At 41.1% G+C, this 24,187-nt stretch overlaps 1 protein-coding gene across 1 annotated transcript in view; it reads left to right on the plus strand.

Moving 5' to 3' along the window:
- supt16h (SPT16 homolog, facilitates chromatin remodeling subunit) overlaps window positions 1–23,927 on the plus strand; it is a 37,365-nt gene extending 13,438 nt beyond the window's left edge. Inside the window, exons 8-24 of the mRNA XM_067447632.1 lie at window positions 1,119–1,209; window positions 1,305–1,378; window positions 1,542–1,654; window positions 2,422–2,487; window positions 2,570–2,668; window positions 3,631–3,746; window positions 12,276–12,429; window positions 13,181–13,308; window positions 13,594–13,856; window positions 16,302–16,420; window positions 16,500–16,738; window positions 19,468–19,543; window positions 19,854–20,023; window positions 20,500–20,629; window positions 20,753–20,885; window positions 23,148–23,222; window positions 23,300–23,927. Of these exons, the coding sequence (XP_067303733.1) occupies window positions 1,119–1,209; window positions 1,305–1,378; window positions 1,542–1,654; window positions 2,422–2,487; window positions 2,570–2,668; window positions 3,631–3,746; window positions 12,276–12,429; window positions 13,181–13,308; window positions 13,594–13,856; window positions 16,302–16,420; window positions 16,500–16,738; window positions 19,468–19,543; window positions 19,854–20,023; window positions 20,500–20,629; window positions 20,753–20,885; window positions 23,148–23,222; window positions 23,300–23,406 (2,153 nt within the window). The 3' untranslated portion in view covers window positions 23,407–23,927. The remainder of the gene's footprint in view (window positions 1–1,118; window positions 1,210–1,304; window positions 1,379–1,541; window positions 1,655–2,421; window positions 2,488–2,569; window positions 2,669–3,630; window positions 3,747–12,275; window positions 12,430–13,180; window positions 13,309–13,593; window positions 13,857–16,301; window positions 16,421–16,499; window positions 16,739–19,467; window positions 19,544–19,853; window positions 20,024–20,499; window positions 20,630–20,752; window positions 20,886–23,147; window positions 23,223–23,299) is intronic.
- The last annotated feature ends 260 nt before the right edge of the window (window positions 23,928–24,187 follow it).

A 24,187-nucleotide genomic window follows, 5' to 3' on the forward strand; every position in this document is an offset into this window, starting at 1 on the left:
CCACTGCATTTGTGGTGTTAGACATTTTGGTTATCTTATTTTATTACTGTATTGTCCCTTTGTTTTATAAAATGTATAATTGCAGAGAAGTAGATTTGTGTGTGTATGTGCTGTGAATTATAGTTATGATAGCAATTATGATCAGCAGGTTACACTCGCAAAACAATCAGTGCATCTGATATAACTAGGGCTGTCACACGAGTACATTTATTCATTTATTTACTTATTTATTTTTATCTAATTACACAATGTGGCGATTAACTAATCGTCCATCAGATTTGGCTAAGAGATTAATTCCTAAAGATTAAGCAGACATTACACAAAGTAGCTTCAGAAAGAAATATTTGGGTGAGCTGTACCTTTAATGTTTGTTTTTATTAATATGGAAATATGGCGTTATACTCTAAATAAGAAACTGCCCGTCGGCGGCGGCTAATGTCTAATTAAATCATCGGTTCACAGATTCGTCCAAGCACAGATTCAGAAATGAGACACACAGGTCTGCTTTGTCTTTATATTTTTAATGGCAAGACAGACTAAAAACAACACAATATTAGCATTCATGTTTATTAAGCTGATATCAGATCAGTGTGGCATTTGCACTCGTCTCATGCGCTCCTGGACACAAACACCGCTCGTGTGATTATGGCCGCTCTACTGCGTTCGGCGGGCTTCATCTCATGCTCTCCTGGACACCGCTCGTGTGATTATGGCCACTCTACTGCGTTCGGCGGGCTTCATCTCATGCTCTCCTGGACACCGCTCGTGTGATTATGGCCGCTCTACTGCGTTCGGCGGGCTTCATCTCATGCTCTCCTGGACACCGCTCGTGTGATTATGGCCACTCTACTGCGTTCGGCGGGCTTCATCTCATGCTCTCCTGGACACCGCTCGTGTGATTATGGCCACTCTACTGCGTTCGGCGGGCTTCATCTCATGGTTTGCTTCGTTAATGGCTGATATTGTTTATTTAAATATTATTGATCGATATTCAGCAATGGTGTTTTTAAAGACACTGTTGTTGTTTCTTATTTACTCGTGCTGTGCGAATACACTCTGTGTGTGATTTTGCACATATATGTTCCAGAAAACATGATGTGTGTGTGTGTGTCCCTCAGGGGTGAAGCTCTGCGACGCCTACAACGCCGTCCTGGAGTTCGTCAAGAAGGAGAAACCAGACCTGGTCAGCAAGCTCACGAAAAACCTCGGGTTTGTGTCTGAAACCCTCGGGATGTGTGTGTGTGTGCATGTGCACTGTATATGATCCATACGAAGCGGCAACGGTGTGTGTGTGTGTGCTGCAGGTTCGCCATGGGGATCGAGTTCAGGGAAGGATCGCTCGTGCTGAACGCAAAAAATCAGTTTAAACTAAAAAGAGGTGAGTGTGTGAGTGAGTGTGTGTAGAAATACTGGAGTATTTCCGGCTCCAGATGATCTGTATTTTGTGCAGTGTCATTAGAATAGGAACAGAAATGTTTTGTTCCTGTAATGTTGTTCATTTAGCACTGTGTGTGTGTGTGTGTGTGTGTGTGTGTGTGTAGGGATGATTTTCAGCATCAGTCTGGGACTGGCCGATCTGATCAACAAGGAGGGAAAGAAAGACGAGCAGAAGAAGTACGCACTCTTCATCGGAGACACAATACAGATCAACGAGGTGGGTTCAGCTCTTCTCCCCTTAAAGGGTTAGATCAGCCAAAGAGGAAATGTCTGTCATTAACTCCTCTCCCTAATGTCGCTCCACACCCGTAAGACCTCCGTTCATCTTCACACACAGTTTAAGATATTTTATATTTAGTCCGAGGGCTTTCCGTCCTTTGAATGTAAGCATATGCACACTTGCTGTTCACAAAAAAAGTACACAAAACCTACGACTTTATTCAGCATCGTCTTTTCTTCTGGGTTTGTGTTCAATCCTCAAATAAAGATTCAAACGGTTATGAGTCAGTGAATCGATTCATGATTCGGATCGCCAATGTCTCGTGATTTCAGCAGTTTGACACGCGATCCGAATCATGAATCAATTCGCTGATTCATAACCGTTTGAATCTTTATTTGAGGATTGAACACAAACGCGGAAGAGAAGCCAATGCTGAATAAAGTCGTAGTTTTTGTTATTTTTGGACCCAAATGTATTTTGGATGCTTCAAGAGACTCTAATTAACCCACTGATGTCTCATATGGACTACTGTGATGATGTTTTTATTCCCTTTCTGGACATGGACAGTATAGTGTGCATACACTTGCATACGCTCTCGGACTAAATATAAAATATCTTAAACTGTGTGTGAAGATGAGCGGAGGTCTTACGGGTGTGGAGCGACATTAGGGAGAGGAGTTAATGACAGACATTTCCTCTTTGGCTGAACTAACCCTTTAATTGCTCTTCATTGGTCCTGTAATCATGTGTCCGTCCGTCCGCAGGAGGATCAAGCCACCGTCCTCACACCCGTCAAGAAGAAGATCAAAAACGTCGGCATTTTCCTCAAGGTAACGCCAGTCCGAGACTCCTGAGTTTTATTGAGCGGCTCGGATCAGACGCAGCTGAACCGTTTCCTGTGTTTGTTTCTAGAACGACGATGAAGATGACGATGAGGAAGATGACGATAATGCGGACGAGCTGCTGGGGAAAGGAGCGCGCGGCGCCGCCCTGCTGGCGGACCGGACCAGGGTATAAACCGCCTTACTTCCGGATTAATAATCCTCAACATTAATGATTTATTCTGGAGCAATATTCTCACCAGTGATCAATCAGCTTCGGCATATTTAAAATCTGCATATTTGTGATATTTGTACCTTTTATAAAGGGCATTTTCCCCCTAACATTATTAAATATAGGCTCTGCTTCAGGTTTCATATTATATTCATACATTTCATCTATACATTAAATTAAATTAAGACACTATAGGGCTGTTACCAATCAAATTAAAGTTTACACTGAAAAATTACAACTGCATTAAATAATGTTATGAGATTTATATTTTTGGATAAACAAATAAGAAATGTTGGAAAGTATATTTAAATATGAAACTAAACCACTAGTAGGTGGCAGCAGGTGTGTCTTAATGAGTGAGTCAATTCATCCAAACGATTCATTCAAATGATTCTTTCAAGAATCGCTTACGAACAGGTCATTGAATCTTTGATTCAACCGATTCATCCAAACGCTGAATCATTCAGGCCTTGCGGTTCTGCTGGGATCTATTTTCGCTGCTGAAATAGTATAAAAACAGTCAATATTACATCTAAAATGTAAGTGAATTGGTGTTAGTTAATAGTTTATGGAGCTATCATGAAATCAGTGTCGTTTTCAATCGTGATGGTATTCAGGAAAACACTCTTGGTTGTGTGAAGTTGTTTAACTGCATCAAATGTTATATATAAAAACAGCACATTTTAATGTTTTGCACAGTTTGATCGGCACTCATTTGTGTTATTTTCTCCTCGAGAGGCTGGGTGAGCGTCTACAGTTATTGTCAGTTCATTATATTATTATTTATATATTTTTTGTTATTGGCTTTTTAATCAGCTTGTCCGGTTGGGCAAGTAAAATCCACTTCTCCTTCAAAAAAGCGTTAATGTCAAGCCCTATTTTTTATGTGCGCTCACATTTGCTGTCGTGTGATTGGTCAGAATGAGATGACGGCTGAGGAGAAGAGGCGGGCCCACCAGAAGGAACTGGCCAATCAGGTGAATGAGGAGGCCAAGCGGCGTCTGACGGAGCAAAAAGGCGGACAGCAGATCCAGAAGTAAGATCTGAGCGCGTTTACAGCGACGCAAACACACACAAGTATTTCAAATGTAATCCTATGTCAACCAAAATGTCAGTGTAGTAGCACTAATTTCTCTGTTTTTGGTCTGTCTGGTGTTTAATTTTATTAGACTGCCGTTTATAATGGCAAACTTTAACCCTCTGGGTTCCTCTTCGGTCAGAAAGACGTGTTTAAATGTAACTCATGTTTGGAGGAATGCGATGACACTTGTGGCGTTAGCTTTGTGAACACATACAAATAAAACGGGTCAAGAAAAGAAGGCACATTTGGCTCCTCGTGGGCGAAAGTAACCGAAAGAAAATTAATGGGAAATATAAACAAACGTGAATCTTTTGATGGTGCACACTACAAATCAGTAGAAAAACGTGCTCGGCAATGGAGTGACACTGAAATATCAAGAGTAACACACACACACACCTTGACAAAAAAGTAGTCTATTAGAATGTCTAAATCTATAACTAAATGCAAAACCTCATCAAATGAAGAAATTCTGTCTTAAAAAAGTCAACCGGAATATAAAAGACTATATATGTTTATATCAGGAGCTATACAGGTGGTCACAACATTACACAAGTTTACACATTACACGTTTTTGTTCCTCCAGCTAGCACTAATCTAGCTTAAACACTTTTTTTTAAGGCCTTCAATGTGAAATATTTCATTTATTAAAGCCTTGTGTGTTTGAAACATTTTGGCTAGAGAGAAGCAATTCAATTGACTGATAGACAACTACTCTGTAAGTGTTTGTAACTTTTCTCATTTGATTGTTTGTTCATTTGTTGTTGGATAAGTGTGTCTGTGTAGTGCTGAGGTGTGTATTATTAGTTTTGGTATATTCTCTGGGTGTGTGTGGGAGTTAGCATTTGTTGAGTTAGCATTTGTTTGGTCATTGCCACGTTGGAAGGGAGTTTGTTGGGGGCGTGGCCAGCGAGGTATTAAAAGCCTTGTGTGTTTGAAACATTTTGGCTAGAGAGAAGCAATTCAATTGACTGATAGACAACTACTCTGTAAGTGTTTGTAACTTTTCTCATTTGATTGTTTGTTCATTTGTTGTTGGATAAGTGTGTCTGTGTAGTGCTGAGGTGTGTATTATTAGTTTTGGTATATTCTCTGGGTGTGTGTGGGAGTTAGCATTTGTTGAGTTAGCATTTGTTTGGTCATTGCCACGTTGGAAGGGAGTTTGTTGGGGGCGTGGCCAGCGAGGTATTAAAAGCCTTGTGTGTTTGAAACATTTTGGCTAGAGAGAAGCAATTCAATTGACTGATAGACAACTACTCTGTAAGTGTTTGTAACTTTTCTCATTTGATTGTTTGTTCATTTGTTGTTGGATAAGTGTGTCTGTGTAGTGCTGAGGTGTGTATTATTAGTTTTGGTATATTCTCTGGGTGTGTGTGGGAGTTAGCATTTGTTGAGTTAGCATTTGTTTGGTCATTGCCACGTTGGAAGGGAGTTTGTTGGGGGCGTGGCCAGCGAGGTATTAAAAGCCTTGTGTGTTTGAAACATTTTGGCTAGAGAGAAGCAATTCAATTGACTGATAGACAACTACTCTGTAAGTGTTTGTAACTTTTCTCATTTGATTGTTTGTTCATTTGTTGTTGGATAAGTGTGTCTGTGTAGTGCTGAGGTGTGTATTATTAGTTTTGGTATATTCTCTGGGTGTGTGTGGGAGTTAGCATTTGTTGAGTTAGCATTTGTTTGGTCATTGCCACGTTGGAAGGGAGTTTGTTGGGGGCGTGGCCAGCGAGGTATTAAAAGCCTTGTGTGTTTGAAACATTTTGGCTAGAGAGAAGCAATTCAATTGACTGATAGACAACTACTCTGTAAGTGTTTGTAACTTTTCTCATTTGATTGTTTGTTCATTTGTTGTTGGATAAGTGTGTCTGTGTAGTGCTGAGGTGTGTATTATTAGTTTTGGTATATTCTCTGGGTGTGTGTGGGAGTTAGCATTTGTTGAGTTAGCATTTGTTTGGTCATTGCCACGTTGGAAGGGAGTTTGTTGGGGGCGTGGCCAGCGAGGTATTAAAAGCCTTGTGTGTTTGAAACATTTTGGCTAGAGAGAAGCAATTCAATTGACTGATAGACAACTACTCTGTAAGTGTTTGTAACTTTTCTCATTTGATTGTTTGTTCATTTGTTGTTGGATAAGTGTGTCTGTGTAGTGCTGAGGTGTGTATTATTAGTTTTGGTATATTCTCTGGGTGTGTGTGGGAGTTAGCATTTGTTGAGTTAGCATTTGTTTGGTCATTGCCACGTTGGAAGGGAGTTTGTTGGGGGCGTGGCCAGCGAGGTATTAAAAGCCTTGTGTGTTTGAAACATTTTGGCTAGAGAGAAGCAATTCAATTGACTGATAGACAACTACTCTGTAAGTGTTTGTAACTTTTCTCATTTGATTGTTTGTTCATTTGTTGTTGGATAAGTGTGTCTGTGTAGTGCTGAGGTGTGTATTATTAGTTTTGGTATATTCTCTGGGTGTGTGTGGGAGTTAGCATTTGTTGAGTTAGCATTTGTTTGGTCATTGCCACGTTGGAAGGGAGTTTGTTGGGGGCGTGGCCAGCGAGGTATTAAAAGCCTTGTGTGTTTGAAACATTTTGGCTAGAGAGAAGCAATTCAATTGACTGATAGACAACTACTCTGTAAGTGTTTGTAACTTTTCTCATTTGATTGTTTGTTCATTTGTTGTTGGATAAGTGTGTCTGTGTAGTGCTGAGGTGTGTATTATTAGTTTTGGTATATTCTCTGGGTGTGTGTGGGAGTTAGCATTTGTTGAGTTAGCATTTGTTTGGTCATTGCCACGTTGGAAGGGAGTTTGTTGGGGGCGTGGCCAGCGAGGTATTAAAAGCCTTGTGTGTTTGAAACATTTTGGCTAGAGAGAAGCAATTCAATTGACTGATAGACAACTACTCTGTAAGTGTTTGTAACTTTTCTCATTTGATTGTTTGTTCATTTGTTGTTGGATAAGTGTGTCTGTGTAGTGCTGAGGTGTGTATTATTAGTTTTGGTATATTCTCTGGGTGTGTGTGGGAGTTAGCATTTGTTGAGTTAGCATTTGTTTGGTCATTGCCACGTTGGAAGGGAGTTTGTTGGGGGCGTGGCCAGCGAGGTATTAAAAGCCTTGTGTGTTTGAAACATTTTGGCTAGAGAGAAGCAATTCAATTGACTGATAGACAACTACTCTGTAAGTGTTTGTAACTTTTCTCATTTGATTGTTTGTTCATTTGTTGTTGGATAAGTGTGTCTGTGTAGTGCTGAGGTGTGTATTATTAGTTTTGGTATATTCTCTGGGTGTGTGTGGGAGTTAGCATTTGTTGAGTTAGCATTTGTTTGGTCATTGCCACGTTGGAAGGGAGTTTGTTGGGGGCGTGGCCAGCGAGGTATTAAAAGCCTTGTGTGTTTGAAACATTTTGGCTAGAGAGAAGCAATTCAATTGACTGATAGACAACTACTCTGTAAGTGTTTGTAACTTTTCTCATTTGATTGTTTGTTCATTTGTTGTTGGATAAGTGTGTCTGTGTAGTGCTGAGGTGTGTATTATTAGTTTTGGTATATTCTCTGGGTGTGTGTGGGAGTTAGCATTTGTTGAGTTAGCATTTGTTTGGTCATTGCCACGTTGGAAGGGAGTTTGTTGGGGGCGTGGCCAGCGAGGTATTAAAAGCCTTGTGTGTTTGAAACATTTTGGCTAGAGAGAAGCAATTCAATTGACTGATAGACAACTACTCTGTAAGTGTTTGTAACTTTTCTCATTTGATTGTTTGTTCATTTGTTGTTGGATAAGTGTGTCTGTGTAGTGCTGAGGTGTGTATTATTAGTTTTGGTATATTCTCTGGGTGTGTGTGGGAGTTAGCATTTGTTGAGTTAGCATTTGTTTGGTCATTGCCACGTTGGAAGGGAGTTTGTTGGGGGCGTGGCCAGCGAGGTATTAAAAGCCTTGTGTGTTTGAAACATTTTGGCTAGAGAGAAGCAATTCAATTGACTGATAGACAACTACTCTGTAAGTGTTTGTAACTTTTCTCATTTGATTGTTTGTTCATTTGTTGTTGGATAAGTGTGTCTGTGTAGTGCTGAGGTGTGTATTATTAGTTTTGGTATATTCTCTGGGTGTGTGTGGGAGTTAGCATTTGTTGAGTTAGCATTTGTTTGGTCATTGCCACGTTGGAAGGGAGTTTGTTGGGGGCGTGGCCAGCGAGGTATTAAAAGCCTTGTGTGTTTGAAACATTTTGGCTAGAGAGAAGCAATTCAATTGACTGATAGACAACTACTCTGTAAGTGTTTGTAACTTTTCTCATTTGATTGTTTGTTCATTTGTTGTTGGATAAGTGTGTCTGTGTAGTGCTGAGGTGTGTATTATTAGTTTTGGTATATTCTCTGGGTGTGTGTGGGAGTTAGCATTTGTTGAGTTAGCATTTGTTTGGTCATTGCCACGTTGGAAGGGAGTTTGTTGGGGGCGTTCCCAGCTGCTTTCAATAACGATACTCAAGTGAGTATAAATAGCGTGATAGTCCGCGGCAGCGGAAGCGGCAGTGTGAAGCCCTCCTTGTGTGAAGACCGACGAGTGTAAAGACTTCAACTCTTCCCAGTGCAACTCCTCCCGAGCAAGGACCCCGGCAAGGCACTTGAGTATCATCTTCCTTTTCACTATTTGTGTTCGGCTCTAATTCCTATCTGGCCTTTTCACCATGTGCTTTCAAATCTCAACTATAACTACTAGCACTCGTAAATCACGCTCCGTACGCACGAGACGCCGTAATCCTAATAATTTGCGCTATATCCTAACATCCTCTGCTACTTTACTCTTTATTCCAATTGGTCTCTGGAATTGCCAGTCGGCTGTAAACAAAGCAGACTTTATTTCATCTATTGGGACTCATTCTCAGCTTAGCCTCATGGCCCTAACTGAGACCTGGATCAAACCAGAGGACACTGCCACTCCTGCAGCACTCTCAAGCAATTATACTTTTTCACACACTCCTCGGCCTATTGGGAGGGGTGGAGGTACTGGTTTGCTTATCTCAAATGATTGGAAATTTGATCCATTACCGTCTCTACCGGCCAATTCATTTGAATCGCACTCAATCACTATTACTCACCCTGTTAAAATCCATGTGGTAGTGGTCTATCGTCCTCCAGGTCACCTCGGTAACTTTGTGGAGGAGTTGGATGTGTTACTTTCTAGCTTCCCTGAGGATGGCACTCCACTGATTCTGCTTGGCGACTTCAACATCCATCTTGATAAACACCTAGCTGCAGACTTCAGCACTCTACTGACTTCATTTGACCTTAAGTTAGTATCTACTACGGCTACTCACAGATCAGGTAACCAATTAGACCTGGTCTACACACGCAACTGCTCCACAGACAACACTTTAGTTACTCCATTACACACCTCAGACCACTTTCTCATCACTCTTAACCTCATACTGACTCCAGATACAAAACATACTCCTACACAGATTACCTTTCGGCGTAATCTACGCTCACTCTCTCCCTCTCGCCTATCCACTATGGTTTCATCTTCACTCCCTCCACCTGCTCAGTTCTCAGCACTGGACACTAACAGTGCTACTGACACTCTTTGCTCCACTCTAACATCCTCCTTAGACAGTTTTTGCCCCCTTTCATCCAGACCAGCCCGCCCCACCCCATCTGCCCCCTGGCTGTCTGAAGTTCTCCGTGAACATCGCTCTGGACTCAGGGCGGCAGAGAGGAAATGGCATAAATCTAAAAACAATACTGACCTTGCCTTTTATCAGTCTCTTCTCTCTTCTTTCTCTACAAATGTCTCCACTGCTAAAACAACATACTACCACAACAAAATCAACAATTGCTCTGACTCTCGCCAACTCTTTAAAACATTCTCCTCTCTCCTTTGTCCACCTCCTCCCCCTCCTTCATCAACTCTTACAGCTGATGACTTTGCATCATTTTTCACCAACAAAACAGCTCTCATTAGCAAACAGTTCTCCTCATCACTAACTGACACGCACATCTCAACAACTAACACGAACACGCTTCCATCCTTCTCTCCACTCTCCGAGGCAGATATTTCTAAACTCATCCTTTCCAATCACCCTACTACCTGTCCACTTGATCCTATTCCCACTCACCTCCTTCAGGCTATTTCTTCTTCAATCACTCCTGCACTCACTCACATTGTCAACACTTCTCTTCACACGGGAAACTTTCCCACAGCATTTAAGCAGGCTCGGGTAACCCCACTGCTTAAGAAACCCTCTCTGAATCCAGCACTTTTAGAAAACTACCGACCGGTATCCCTTCTACCTTTCATTGCAAAGACCCTTGAGCGAGTTGTGTTCAATCAACTCTCTAAGTTTCTTGAAAGGGACAACCTCCTAGACAACAACCAATCCGGCTTCAAAAGCGGTCATTCGACTGAGACGGCCTTGCTCTCGGTAACTGAGGCGCTGAGACTGGCAAAAGCAGCTTCCAAATCCTCAGTGCTCATTCTGCTGGATCTGTCTGCTGCTTTTGACACAGTTAACCACCAGATCCTCCTGTCAACACTTAAGAGGACGGGGATCTCAGGATCTGCTCTCCAGTGGTTCAGGTCTTACCTCTCTGGTAGGTCCTACAGGGTGTCATGGAGAGGTGAAGTGTCTAAGTCTTATAATCTAGATACTGGGGTTCCCCAGGGCTCAGTCCTTGGACCACTTCTCTTCTCCATCTACATGTCATCATTAGGTTCTGTCATTCAGAAACACGGCTTCTCCTATCACTGCTATGCGGATGACACTCAACTCTACTTCTCATTTCAACCAGATGATCCTACAGTCAGTGTTCGTATCGCTGCCTGTCTGACAGACATTTCTGACTGGATGAAAGAGCATCATCTTAAACTCAATCTTGCAAAGACAGAATTACTTGTTTTATCAACCAACCCAGCACTTCATCAAAATTTCTCCATTCAGCTTGGTTCATCGACCATAACTCCATCAAGGACAGCAAGAAACCTTGGAGTTGTGATTGATGACCAGTTAAACTTCACTGACCACATTACTGCAACAGCCCGGTCCTGCAGATTTGCTTTATACAACATTAGAAAGATTAGACCCTTCCTATCAGAACAGGCTGCACAGCTCCTGGTTCAAGCTCTTGTTCTCTCCAGACTGGATTATTGTAATGCTCTTCTGGCTGGGCTTCCAGCATGCACTATCAAACCCTTGCAGCTGATCCAGAATGCAGCGGCGAGAGTGGTCTTTAATGAGCCGAAGAGAGCGCATGTTACGCCTCTCTTCATCAAACTGCACTGGTTGCCAATGGCTGCTCGCATCAAATTCAAGGCACTAGTTATCGCCTACAAAACAACCTCTGGCTCGGCACCAATATACCTAAATTCACTTGCTCAGACTTACACACCCTCCAGAAGCTTGCGTTCTGCGAACGAGCGGCGCCTCGTGGTTCCATCCCAAAGAGGCATGAAATCGCTCTCACGGACATTTTCCTGGACCGTTCCTACCTGGTGGAATGACCTGCCGATCTCAATTCGTGCTGCCGAGTCTGTAGCCATTCTTAAAAAACATCTTAAGACACATCTTTTCCATTTGCACTTGACCAATACAGAATAGCACTTACTGATCACCACAGCAACGACCAAAAGCGTACACTCCGGGATCATATCTACGTCACTCATCCGGATTTGCGCCTTCAGGCGGGTATGTTACATAGAAATCATAACTATCAGAATCCAGTGTTCTGTATATTGCGTACGTGAGTTTTTGTTGTAGATGGCTATTGCTGCGCGTTTAGCTAGAATACAAAACCAACCCATTGGGCCACTGAATCTGCATTAACGACAACAGCTGGGGCAACAGCCTTAGTCCTAATGGGTTGTAGCTATCTTAGCTATCAAAATCCAGTGTTCGGCACTGTGCGGACGTGAGTTTTTGTTGTAGATGTCTGTCTTTTTAAAAAAAAAAAAAAAAAAAAAAAAAAAAAAAAAAGTGTTTGTGTATTGTGCTAATTAATTGAGATTTCTTACAGCTCTTACAGGTTTTTGGCCTTGTCTGTTCCGTTGCTTCTATTACTCTCCCCTTTTTTGTAAGTCGCTTTGGATAAAAGCGTCTGCTAAATGATTAAATGTAAATGTAAATGTAATTATTATTTCTATTATATAATAATTCTAAATCTGGGAATCAATAGCTCATAAAAAATGTATAAATATTGCATAGCATCATAAAATCTCCTCAGAAGTCTAAATCCTGCGCTACATTTCAAGGCTTTGATCGCTTTAGTCTGAGACGTTTGACCCCTAAATAAAGAGAGCCAGAGGGTTTAGCTTGATTTATTTTGCGAGATGGAAGCAGAAAAGGCGAGTTTTTTTCTTCTCAAGCACGTTTAAAGAATCTTAGGCAGTTGTATGTAACTTTTTAGCCCTTTTTTCTAAGCTGAATTTGATTAAATGTTGAGTCTTTATGTCTTGTAGTAATCTGTAAAGATTAATTCAACTAGCATTGATGTAAACACTCTTCTCTCCTAATGTTTCCCCATCAGAGCCAGAAAGTCAAATGTGTCGTATAAGAACGTATCTCAGATGCCCCGGGAGAAGGATATCAGAGATATGAAGATCTATATCGATAAGAAATATGAGACGGTCATCATGCCCGTGTTTGGCATCGCTACACCTTTTCACATCGCCACCATCAAGGTAACCGCACCGCTCGCCAGAGCCACCAAATGTTCTCAAGAGTATAATGATATTCTTAAAAATGCCCATTTGAACAAGTCTCTATAGTCCACAGAGTGTATGTGAAGTTGTAGCTCAAAACACCACACAGATCACTGTTTATAGCAAGGGTGTGCAAACGCCATTTCTGTGTGTGTCCCTTTAAATGCAAATGAGCTGCTGTTCCACGCCCCCTTTCAGGAAGAGGGCGGAGCTTCAAGAGCTCATGTCAGCAGCTCCGATTACCACACACACACTGAAAATATCAAACTGTTCAGCTTTTTATGACCAAACGGGAGTCGGACAATGATGGAGAGACTCTAGAAGAAGAGACGACATGTAGAATGAGACGTTTCTGAAGGGATAGAGGATGAATTTATGAGTTAACGATCATTGATTAGCTTATTCTGTCCTGATAATCTCTAAACCGCTGGTGTGGGAACTGTTGTGAGATGAGCCAGAGAATATCTGCTGATGAAGAACAGGGATAGTTTAGTTTAATTACGGTTATAACGCATGTTGTCATCTTGCTTTGACATGCTATTGCAAATTTTTCCCACGAAGTCAGGAGCGTGAAATTGTCCAAAATGTCTTGGTAAAGCATTAAGAGTTCCTTTCACTGGAACTAAGGGGCCAACCCCTAAAAAAAAACACCCCATAATCTCCTGCTTTATCTGAGTCTGGCCTGTGTTTTGTCCTCATCTGAGTCTCGTGTGTGTGTGTGTGTGTGCAGAACATCAGTATGTCTGTGGAAGGAGACTACACCTATTTGAGGATAAACTTCTTCGTGCCGGGCAGCTCGCTGGGGCGTCATGAGGGCAACATCTTCCCAAACCCAGATGCCACATTTGTCAAAGAAATGTAAGAGATGCATTAAACACAAGCCGGACGCAATTAGCACAGGTTTTGTGTTTTCCGTTTAGCATGGGCCTCATTGATCTGAATTTACCCACCTCAGGGTTTTGAGATGAAAAAAGCTGGCATGAACTGAGGTGCATCAGATCAATCGGCTCCTAAACGAAACACAAAACGTGCTAAGCTAAACGCGGGTCATTTTTGACCCGGAACACCAATTTAGACACAGGTTAAGCATAACTTTATGAACAACATTGAAGTTTCACTCTAACACGGTCCTTTTCCTCTCAGTACGTACCGCGCGTCTAACCTCAAATCCCCCGGCGATCACTCCGTTCCTTCCACAAACCTGCAGAACGCCTTCCGCATTATCAAGGAGGTGCAGAAGCGCTACAAGACCCGCGAGGCGGAGGAGAAGGAGAAGGAGGGCATCGTCAAACAGGACTCGCTCGTCATCAACCTCAACCGCAGCAACCCCAAACTCAAAGACCTTTACATTCGGCCCAACATCGCTCAGAAGAGGATGCAGGGCTCGCTGGAGGCCCACACCAATGGTGAGAGAGGGCTTCATTAGTCCGCTAATGTAGGATTAACGACCAATGATGTACACCGAGCCATTCACCATTCATTGATTTTTGGAAGTATACTCAAGGCTCGACATTAAGCATGTTAGTTTTCTTGTCCGAGGAAAAAAAGTTTTAATTTTCATCTTATTTTATTTTTTGGTTTGTGAATGATTTATTCTGAAGCAGTATTCTCACCAATGTTTTATCAGCTTTGGCATATTTCATATTTTCATTTTCAAAATATGAAAGAATAATTTTTTTAAAGAAGTTTAAATTGACAGAAAATCAAAAATACAGTACTAATTATTTTTTATAAATATAAAATATTTTACAAAAAAAATGTACTCTAAAATTAATATAAAACCGACGTCATATGTCTAACCAATTTGTGTTCCAAATTTGAAGTTGATATCACAAAAAAAATTTTTTAGGTGCTATACCAAAAATAGCCACCGGGTGTTTTTTTGATGCATTTTCCTGTAAATTTTTGTCCAAATATCACTTCCATCATAGAACAGACACCAAATATGGAGTCTCAGACCTTTACAATATGTTTTGTCAAGATTAGAAAAGATTTTGATTATAAAGTAGTTAAAAATACTTGTCGTACTGACACGTGACACCGCCCACTAGAAGAATTTAGAGTACCATTTCCATGGTAACACAACGTTTGATTTCAAAACGGTTTGCACAGGATGAAATTTGAGTTCGTAAGCTTTCGAATGACGTTCATTCGTAATTTATGATAATTACTAAAAAATATGATCTGAAAAAAGTGCCGGTTATCCCGACAGTTAAGGGGTTAAATCTGCATATTTGTGATATTTGTAACTTTTATAAAGGGCATTTCCCGCTTAATCTTGTAATTATTGGCTATGCTTCAGGTTACATATTGTGCTCTAAAATTGAATCTATATATTCAATTAAAATAAAACACTAGGGCTGTTACCAATTAAATTATTTACACTGAAAAATTACAACTGCAATAAAAAATGTTATGAGATTTTTATTTTTGAATAAACAAATAAGAAATGTTGGAAAGTATGTTTAAGCATCAAACTAATCCATCAGTAGGTGGCAGCAGGTCTTAACGAGTAAGTCATTGAGTCGATTCATTAAAAAATGAGGCGTTTATGAACAGGTCATTGAATGGTTGATTCAACCTGTTAGGGGTTAACAGCTTCTGACCCAGGACCAGTAGTGAAGAAATGAAGACCAAGAGTCAGGAGTGTAATTAATTAAAATAAAATTTACTTAAGAATAGTTTGCAGTTTCAAAAGCAGAAGCCAGCTTCAAGTCTCATGAGGAGTTTGTAGGCTGCGCTGCCGCTCTCACAGTCTCGTTGCCTCGCCCTATCGTATTGTCCCAACAGTTATACCGTTTTCACTTGTTGACGCTTTCACCGCAGAATTAGGCCCGTAGTGACCTTCCAGATCTGGAGCAGGCGCCAGCTTGCCCAGAACAACAAGTCCACCCATCTCTTAGGGTGCCCATTGGACACCATTCTCAACACTGATCTGGAACACTGAATACTGCGCACATACACAGACTCTCCAAGGTTGGAGCTGATTAAGCTCCAGTTCTAACCAAAACATACTGATAACGTGTGCTTTCTTTCAGTGAGAGGGACACACAATAGCACAGGCAATATTCATCTTGAGTCTTTAGTGTTTCATTAACTCTTTCCCTGCCAAACACAGAAATTTCAGTGTTTTCACTGTCGGACGCTAGGGGGCACTATTGCGCATCTTCTGAATGAGAGCACTGAATCTCCAGATCAAAACGCACGCGAGTAACACGCAGTGAAACGAGCGATCGCATGTAATTATATGCATATGAAAAATAACGTGATCATCGTCAATAAAGAGCATATGAATCAAAACTGCCTAATGTTCCTGAATGAGATGTGGACCCAGGATGAGCTACAGGACTGTGTAAGCATTAGGGGTGTTGATGGACTCTCTCCTCCATCTGTCTGATCATCGCTCTGAATCTGATCTGGATACAGTCTTTCACAAATACGTGATTTTCTCAGCTTTTTGTTCAAAATTTAGCTTTTTTTTATGAAACCTACCCATATTCAAGTGTTGATAAAAAGGAATGCTTGAAGCTAGAATAAAACATTTTTTGTTGTTGTTGAAAAGAAGAGGGTAAGCTCTTTATTTTTATATATTGCATGCTCAGATATTCATTAAACAAAATATTCTATGGGCTATTGAATGTTTGTGAAAATTTTCAAAAACCCTGGCGGTGGCTGGCGACTTAAAAAAAAAAACGCTGGCAGGGAAAGAGTTAAAAGGAAATATAAAAGGAATAAAACATAAATGTAATATAGAATAAGCGTTAATGTCGAGCCCTGGTACTGCGGTTTCTAACAAACTGCTCGATCCATCTTAATCAAATAAAGTTCACAAACTGTCTTCCTGTCTCCAGGTTTCCGTTTCACGTCAGTACGCGGAGATAAAGTCGACATCCTGTACAACAACATCAAACACGCCGTATTCCAGCCCTGCGACGGGGAAATGATCATTGTGCTGCACTTCCATCTCAAGGTGTGTGACGCAGTTATTCTAGTTGGTTTTTTATTTTCTATATTTTCCGTCGAGTTTAACAGTTTTCCGTCTGTCGCAGAACGCCATCATGTTCGGTAAGAAGCGCCACACAGACGTACAGTTCTACACGGAGGTGGGCGAGATCACGACAGACTTGGGCAAACACCAGCACATGCACGATCGGGACGACCTCTACGCCGAACAGATGGAGCGAGAAATGCGGCACAAACTCAAATCGGCCTTCAAGAACTTTATCGAGAAGGTCGAGTCCCTCACCAAGGAAGAGCTGGAGTTCGAGGTTCCTTTCAGAGATCTCGGGTGAGCGAGGCAGGCTGAACTTACTCGCCCTCGTGGGGTCACTCTCTGTGCATTTTCGATATGTAAACGTGCTTGAATGCTCCCATACACTAATATTTCAGTTAAAACACTGGGTCTCGTTCACATTCTGTGGACAAACTTTTGTGAGGGAAATTTTTTGCACAAAAATGTAGTCTTGAGAACACAATTTTTGGTGGGTTTACGCAAACATTTTTTGGGGATTAACACAAACGTTTCTTTTGGGGTTAATGCAAACGTTTTTACAAACGTTTATTTGGGGGGTTAACGCAAACGTTTATTTGGGGGGTTAACGCAAACGTTTCTTTGGGGATTAACGCAAACGTTTCTTTGGGGATTAACGCAAACGTTTCTTTGGGGATTAACGCAAATGTTTCTTTGGGGATTAACGCAAATGTTTCTTTGGGGATTAACGCAAACGTTTCTTTGGGGATTAACGCAAATGTTTCTTTGGGGATTAGCGCAAACGTTTCTTTGGGGATTAACGCAAATGTTTCTTTGGGGTTAACGCAAACGTTTCTTTGGGGTTAACGCAAACGTTTCTTTGGGGATTAACGCAAACGTTTCTTTGGGGATTAATGCAAACGTTTCACAAACGTTTATTTGGGGGGTTAACGCAAATGTTTCTTTGGGGATTAACGCAAATGTTTCTTTGGGGTTAACGCAAACGTTCCTTTGGGGATTAACGCAAACATTTCTTTTGGGGTTAATGCAAACGTTTCTTTGGGGTTAATGCAAACGTTTCACAAACGTTTATTTGGGGGGTTAACGCAAACGTTTCTTTGGGGATTAACGCAAACGTTTCTTTGGGGATTAACGCAAATGTTTCTTTTGGGGTTAATGCAAACGTTTCTTTTGGGGTTAATGCAAACGTTTCACAAACGTTTCTTTGGGGGGTTAACGCAAACGTTTTTTTGGGGATTAACGCAAACGTTTCTTTGGGGGTTAACGCAAATGTTTCTTTGGGGGTTAACGCAAATGTTTCTTTGGGGGTTAACGCAAATGTTTCTTTGGGGTTAACGCAAACGTTTCTTTGGGGATTAACGCAAACGTTTCTTTTGGGGTTAAGGCAAATGTTTCTTTGGGGATTAACGCAAACGTTTCTTTTGGGGTTAACGCAAATGTTTCTTTGGGGATTAACGCAAACGTTTCTTTGGGGATTAACGCAAATGTTTCTTTGGGGATTAACGCAAACGTTTCTTTTGGGGTTAACGCAAATGTTTCTTTTGGGGTGAACGCAAACGTTTCTTTTGGGGTTAACGCAAACGTTTCTTTGGGGATTAACGCAAACGTTTCTTTTGGGGTTAACGCAAACGTTTCTTTGGGGATTAACGCAAACGTTTCTTTGGGGATTAACGCAAACGTTTCTTTGGGGATTAACGCAAATGTTTCTTTGGGGATTAGCGCAAACGTTTCTTTGGGGATTAACGCAAACGTTTCTTTGGGGTTAACGCAAACGTTTCTTTGGGGATTAACACAAACGTTTCTTTGGGGATTAATGCAAACGTTTCACAAACGTTTATTTGGGGGGTTAACGCAAATGTTTCTTTGGGGATTAACGCAAATGTTTCTTTGGGGTTAACGCAAACGTTCCTTTGGGGATTAACGCAAACATTTCTTTTGGGGTTAATGCAAACGTTTCTTTGGGGTTAATGCAAACGTTTCACAAACGTTTATTTGGGGGGTTAACGCAAACGTTTCTTTGGGGATTAACGCAAACGTTTCTTTGGGGATTAACGCAAATGTTTCTTTTGGGGTTAATGCAAACGTTTCTTTTGGGGTTAATGCAAACGTTTCACAAACGTTTCTTTGGGGGGTTAACGCAAACGTTTTTTGGGGGATTAACGCAAACGTTTCTTTGGGGGTTAACGCAAATGTTTCTTTGGGGGTTAACGCAAATGTTTCTTTGGGGGTTAACGCAAATGTTTCTTTGGGGTTAACGCAAACGTTTCTTTGGGGATTAACGCAAACGTTTCTTTTGGGGTTAAGGCAAATGTTTCTTTGAGGATTGATCCAAACATTTCTTTGGGGGTTAACACAAACTTTTCTTTGGGGGTTAACACAAAGATTCTCTGGGGGTTAACGCAAAAGATTACTTGAGGGTTAGGGCAAACGATTCTTTGGGGGTTAACGCAAACGTTTCTTTGAGGGTTAAGGCAAACGTTTCTTTGGGGGTTAACGCAAACATTACTTTGGGGGTTGATGTAAACATTTCTTTGGGGGTTAATGCAAACATTTATTTGGGAGTTAACGCAAATGTTTCCTTGGGGGTTAATGCAAACATTTATTTGGGAGTTAACGCAAAAGTTTCTTTGAGGGTTAATGCAAACATTTATTTGGGAGTTAACGCAAATGTTTCTTTGAGGGTTAATGCAAACATTTATTTGGGGGTTAACGCAAAAGTTTCTTTGGGGGTTAATGCAAACATTTATTTGGGGGTTGCCGTAAATGTTTCATTGGGGTAACGCAAACGTTTCTTTGGGGGTTAAAGCAAACATTTCTTTGGGGGGGTTGACACAAATGTTTCTTTTTTTTAGTTCACAAAGCCCTACTATGGAGGCATGTGTTTCATGTCATTCTCCTGTGCATAATGCGAGTAATACGTGTTACTATTAATTATCGGAATTATTATTGAATGGTACTCAGTGGCTTTGTCCCAAATTTCCCCTGGTTTGAGCGCTCTGTAAGCAGTTATTGTGCTCTTGTTTCAGGTTCCAGGGCGCCCCCTACAGGAGCACATGCCTGCTGCAGCCCACATCCAGCTCCCTCTGCAACGTCACGGAGTGGGTGAGTAAGACATTTGTCTTGTCTCTTTTCGTCAACAATAATGCATGTTAATTTAGTCTTAGTCAGCTTTTTTGGACATTGGTGCAGTCTCGTCATCGTCTCATCATGGAAAAAAAAAGTCTGACGAAATTAACACTAGTAAGAACGGGTGTTTGTGACTTTACTAAGATGCACTGAGTTGTCTTTTGACTAAAATGACGAGACTTTTAGCCGACTAAATCTCTCTCTCTCTCTCTCTCTCTCTCTCTCTCTCTCTCTCTCTCTCTCTCTCTCTCTCTCCTCTCTCTCTCTCTCTCTCTCTCTCTCTCAGCCTCCGTTCGTGGTGACGCTCGATGAGGTAGAGTTGGTTCACTTCGAGCGAGTCCAGTTCCACCTCAAGAACTTCGACGTGGTCATCGTTTATAAAGATTACAACAAGAAAGTCACCATGATCAACGCCGTGCCCGTCAACTCTCTGGATCCCATCAAAGAGTGGCTCAAGTAAGCAACATATCGGCCAACACTGCAGAACACACTCTTCTTACTTTGTCTTATTTCTAGTCTAAATATTATTAAATCAAGATGCATTTACTAGATTAGTCAAATTACAAGATATTTGTTCTTGTTTTCTGGGGGACACAATGTTAAGTGAGTTTTTGCTTAAAACAAGCAAAAGTGTCTCGCAAGGGGGGACGAAAAATAGTCTTATTTCTGTTTGGGACGGAAACAAGATTTCTGTTTTCTGTTTTAAGCAAACACTCACTTCATTTTGATTATTTTTTAGAAAACAAGGGCAACTCTCTTATGTTGTTTTACTGATCTAGTAAATGCATCTTGATTTAAGATTTGTTAGGTATTTTAGACTGGAAACAAGACACAATGACTGAGTAAGAAGAGCATTTTTGCAGTGATGTTGCCATCGGTCATCAAAAAAAGCACTAGACTGAGTGTGTGTGTGTGTGTGTGTGTGTGTGCAGCTCATGTGATATCAAGTACACTGAGGGTGTCCAGTCTCTGAATTGGACCAAGATCATGAAGACGATCGTGGATGACCCCGAGGGCTTCTTCGAGCAGGGCGGCTGGTCCTTCCTCGATCCCGAGAGTGAGGTGAGAGAGGGATTATTCCTCATATTCTCCGTTGGTGCGGCTCCTCTCCTCCCAGTCAGGAGCATTGCATATTTAAAGGCGGATGATGTGAATATGGCCTCTGTGTGTGTGTGTGTGTGTCAGGGCAGCGGAGCGGAGGAGGACTCTGAGTCTGAGATGGAGGACGAGACCTTTAACCCCTCGGCTGATGAAGAGGAGGAGGAGGAGGAGGACAGTGATGAAGATTACTCCTCAGAGACGGAGGACTCCTGTAATGGTGAGCTCTTATCTATAGCGATGGCGTGAAGGCCAGATGTTTAGCGTCGTGTGGAGTAAAGCGTCGCTCCTGAATGTGCTTCACTCCTGTTGATTGTCAGTGTCAGTGGGCGATCATGAGGACTGATCGTCTGTGCAAAACTTTCAAAGAAACCAGGGTCCCGGCGGAGTCTTAAAGTCTTAAATTCGCGGAAGCATTGCGTTCTAGGTCTTAAATAATGTTTAACAGGTCTTAATTTTCCTACGTCCATGTATCCACCTACCTATTTCTAAAACAGTGGCGTGTTCATTTAAGTGTAAGGGCTGTTTCCTCGTTTGTGTTGTTGTTAAGCTATATTAGTTTGCTTTCACTTTGAGAGCTTAATGCGCAGATCCAGTGCTTACTGACACGTCCCAGACTTTAACTCAAATTAGGATATAGACATATGCATAATGTGTGTATTTGATCGTTCAAGAGTAACGTAAGGCTAACGAGCATAGATATAACACATCCAATACACTCGCGCGAGCGCTGACAGGCAGCAAACACACGCAGCCTGACATCGGAGTTCACGTCACTGTTATTAACACGTTTAGTGCAATCGGGTATATTATACTTTTATTTGGTCATTAAGCAAGATGGTGAGAAAGATTCGCCTTCACGATCGCGGAACTGCAAGAGCCGTCAGATTCAGCTGAAGAATAAAATGCGTTTTATGCGTCTGTGGGGTACGATCAGAAAGAGGCTCGTGCCAAAAACACCAAAGCTGACTGGCTGCAATAGAAGTGGAGTGCTTGTCTGATTTGTAGTTGTAATAGAGCGAACAATAGTTGGTCTAGCGAAAGAAAGAACTACAAACACCACGCAACTAACACACACACATACGCTGCGGGAGGCGAGAGCATTTCAATGAGAGCTTATTCAACTTTGCTACCTTTAGATATGTGGGTAAATGCATTTTAGCTAAGCTAGCGGCGACCCTGCCAGACTAAAACGATGCACTGAGACGAATGCATTTGCCCACATATCTCAATGTCTAAAGTTGAATAAGCCCTATTTCTAACACCGCTGGAGTGCTGCTCTTTGTAGATATGCATCTTTATGTTGTATTTATTGGTCCTATTGTCATTTGTTTATAAGTATAAAATGTATTACTGACCGATTACGTAATCACTTGAAAACGTTTTACATATATTAAGCAATTATTGCTGAGGTTTACTCTTAAGATGTTGGCCATATTCTCCACCCCAAGCGATCGTGTTATTAAAGATAGATCGCACGCCACTGGACCAGCCTTTTCTGTTTTTGTAATACCAAACAAGATTCAGGCATTTGGTCAGTTTTATTGCCATGTGTGACTATTGTGCATCTAACATAATAATATGGTTAATGTTGCATCCTAATTATAAAAAAATAAAAATATTTGCAAATTTATAGAAGTGACCACAAAATAAAAACTAATTTTGGTCAAATTTATATATATATATATATGCTAATCCTGGTGGGATTGAGCTATGAATAATAAGTTTGCTAATACTTTGTTCAATTTAAATAAATTAAATAATATAAGTTAAAGTAATTGAGTGATTCTGCATTTCCTATGCATGCTTTTTTATTGCGTGCGATAGGTCTTAAATTTTATTCATAATGGTCTTAAAGTCTTAAATTTGGCTTGGTGAAACCTGCAGATACCCTGCATACGCTATTAAAAATGTTTTCATATTCCGTAATTTTTCCCATATTCTGTTTATTTTTTTACCCAAAATAATTTCATTTCCCCCCAAATTCTTTACATTTTCTCTCCCAATTGTAATTTTTGCCCCAAATTCCGTTTCATTTCCCCGCAAAACTCCTTTACATTTTTGCCCATACTCAGTTATAATTTTTTCCCCCTAAATTCATTTTTTTTCCCAAAATCTTAAAAAAAAAAATCCCAAATTTCGTTTTATTTTTTCCCCCTGAATTTTATTTTCCCCATTCCAACCTCCCACCAATCCCCCTTTTCCCCATATTGTTTATTTCCCCCCAAATTCTGCTATTTCCATTTGAAGTTTTCTGGATTCCCATAGCCTAATAAAATGTGTTTTGAGTTTAGTTTTCTTGATTCCAATTTATTTAAATTGTAATTTAAATAATCAATGATTTAAAAATCAATGAGAAGCAGAAATACATTTTATGAAATAAATCTCAGCCCTGATTGGCTGTCTCAGTGTGTGATTTAGGAAACCGGTTATCTCAGCCCTGATTGGCTGTCTCGTGTCTGATATGTGATGTGTTGATCAGATTACAGCGCATCTTTGGGCAGTGAGGAGGAGAGTGGGAAAGACTGGGACGAACTGGAGGAGGAAGCCAGGAAAGGTGAGTTCTCCACTTCCTGGAGGATTTGTTGGTTATTGATCTGTTGTGACGGTGTTTATATTTATATTCTCCTTCAGCTGATCGAGAGAGTCATTATGAGGACGCGGAGGAGACCACAAACAGGAAGAGGAAAGGCCGTTCGTCAGCTCCGCCGCCCAGCAGCAAGAAGAAGAGGCGACATTAGACACACACACACACACACACACACACACACACAGTCAAACACGTTTCCCACAGCCCTCTTTTACTACCCCCTTCACACACACACACACACACACACCGCCAGCGCTGATGTGTGTTGTAGGATAGTGGTTTTCATATCAGCGGATGGACCCCTCGTTCCCTTTGGATTTTCCTGCGTTGCTTCCCTCGTGTGTGTGTGTGTGTGTGTGAGAGAGAGCGCTGTTCTGAAGCGGTAGATGTGACGTCGTGTTGGTGTTTTTTACGAGCGTTGCGTAACACTCATCCTTCCGGCTCATCTCTCTCTCTTTCTCCCGCCGGTCCTGCTCATCCGCAGTTCGTGGTTTTTACGTTGGCACATGATGATTAAATTTGTGTTTTTTCTAAAACGAGGGGACACACACACACACACACACACATTGTAAACATACACTTATTCCCTCCCCCTTAATACTCTTGGCTCATTTTGGATTGGTAGTCTTGTATTGTTCAATCATTTTTTCCGTTCTTTTTTTTTTTTTTTTTAATAAAAGTTAAGTGAAATTTAAGCTGTTTTTCTCATTTCTCATTGACGGGTTTTATTGCAGAGATCCTCAACTGGTTTGATAATTGCATATTTTAGGAACTGAAGGCCTATTAGTAGGGCAGTCCCAAACTAGTTTATATTAAGACAACCAAGATCATAACACCCAAGATATTGGAAATGAACTCTGCCATTTGAAGTTTGGCAGACAATGTACATGCCTGGAAAAGAAAATGGAGAAACAAATGTGTGATTTGCAATT

This window comes from Pseudorasbora parva, chromosome 1 (assembly GCF_024679245.1).
Source record: "Pseudorasbora parva isolate DD20220531a chromosome 1, ASM2467924v1, whole genome shotgun sequence".
NCBI lineage: Eukaryota > Metazoa > Chordata > Actinopteri > Cypriniformes > Gobionidae > Pseudorasbora > Pseudorasbora parva.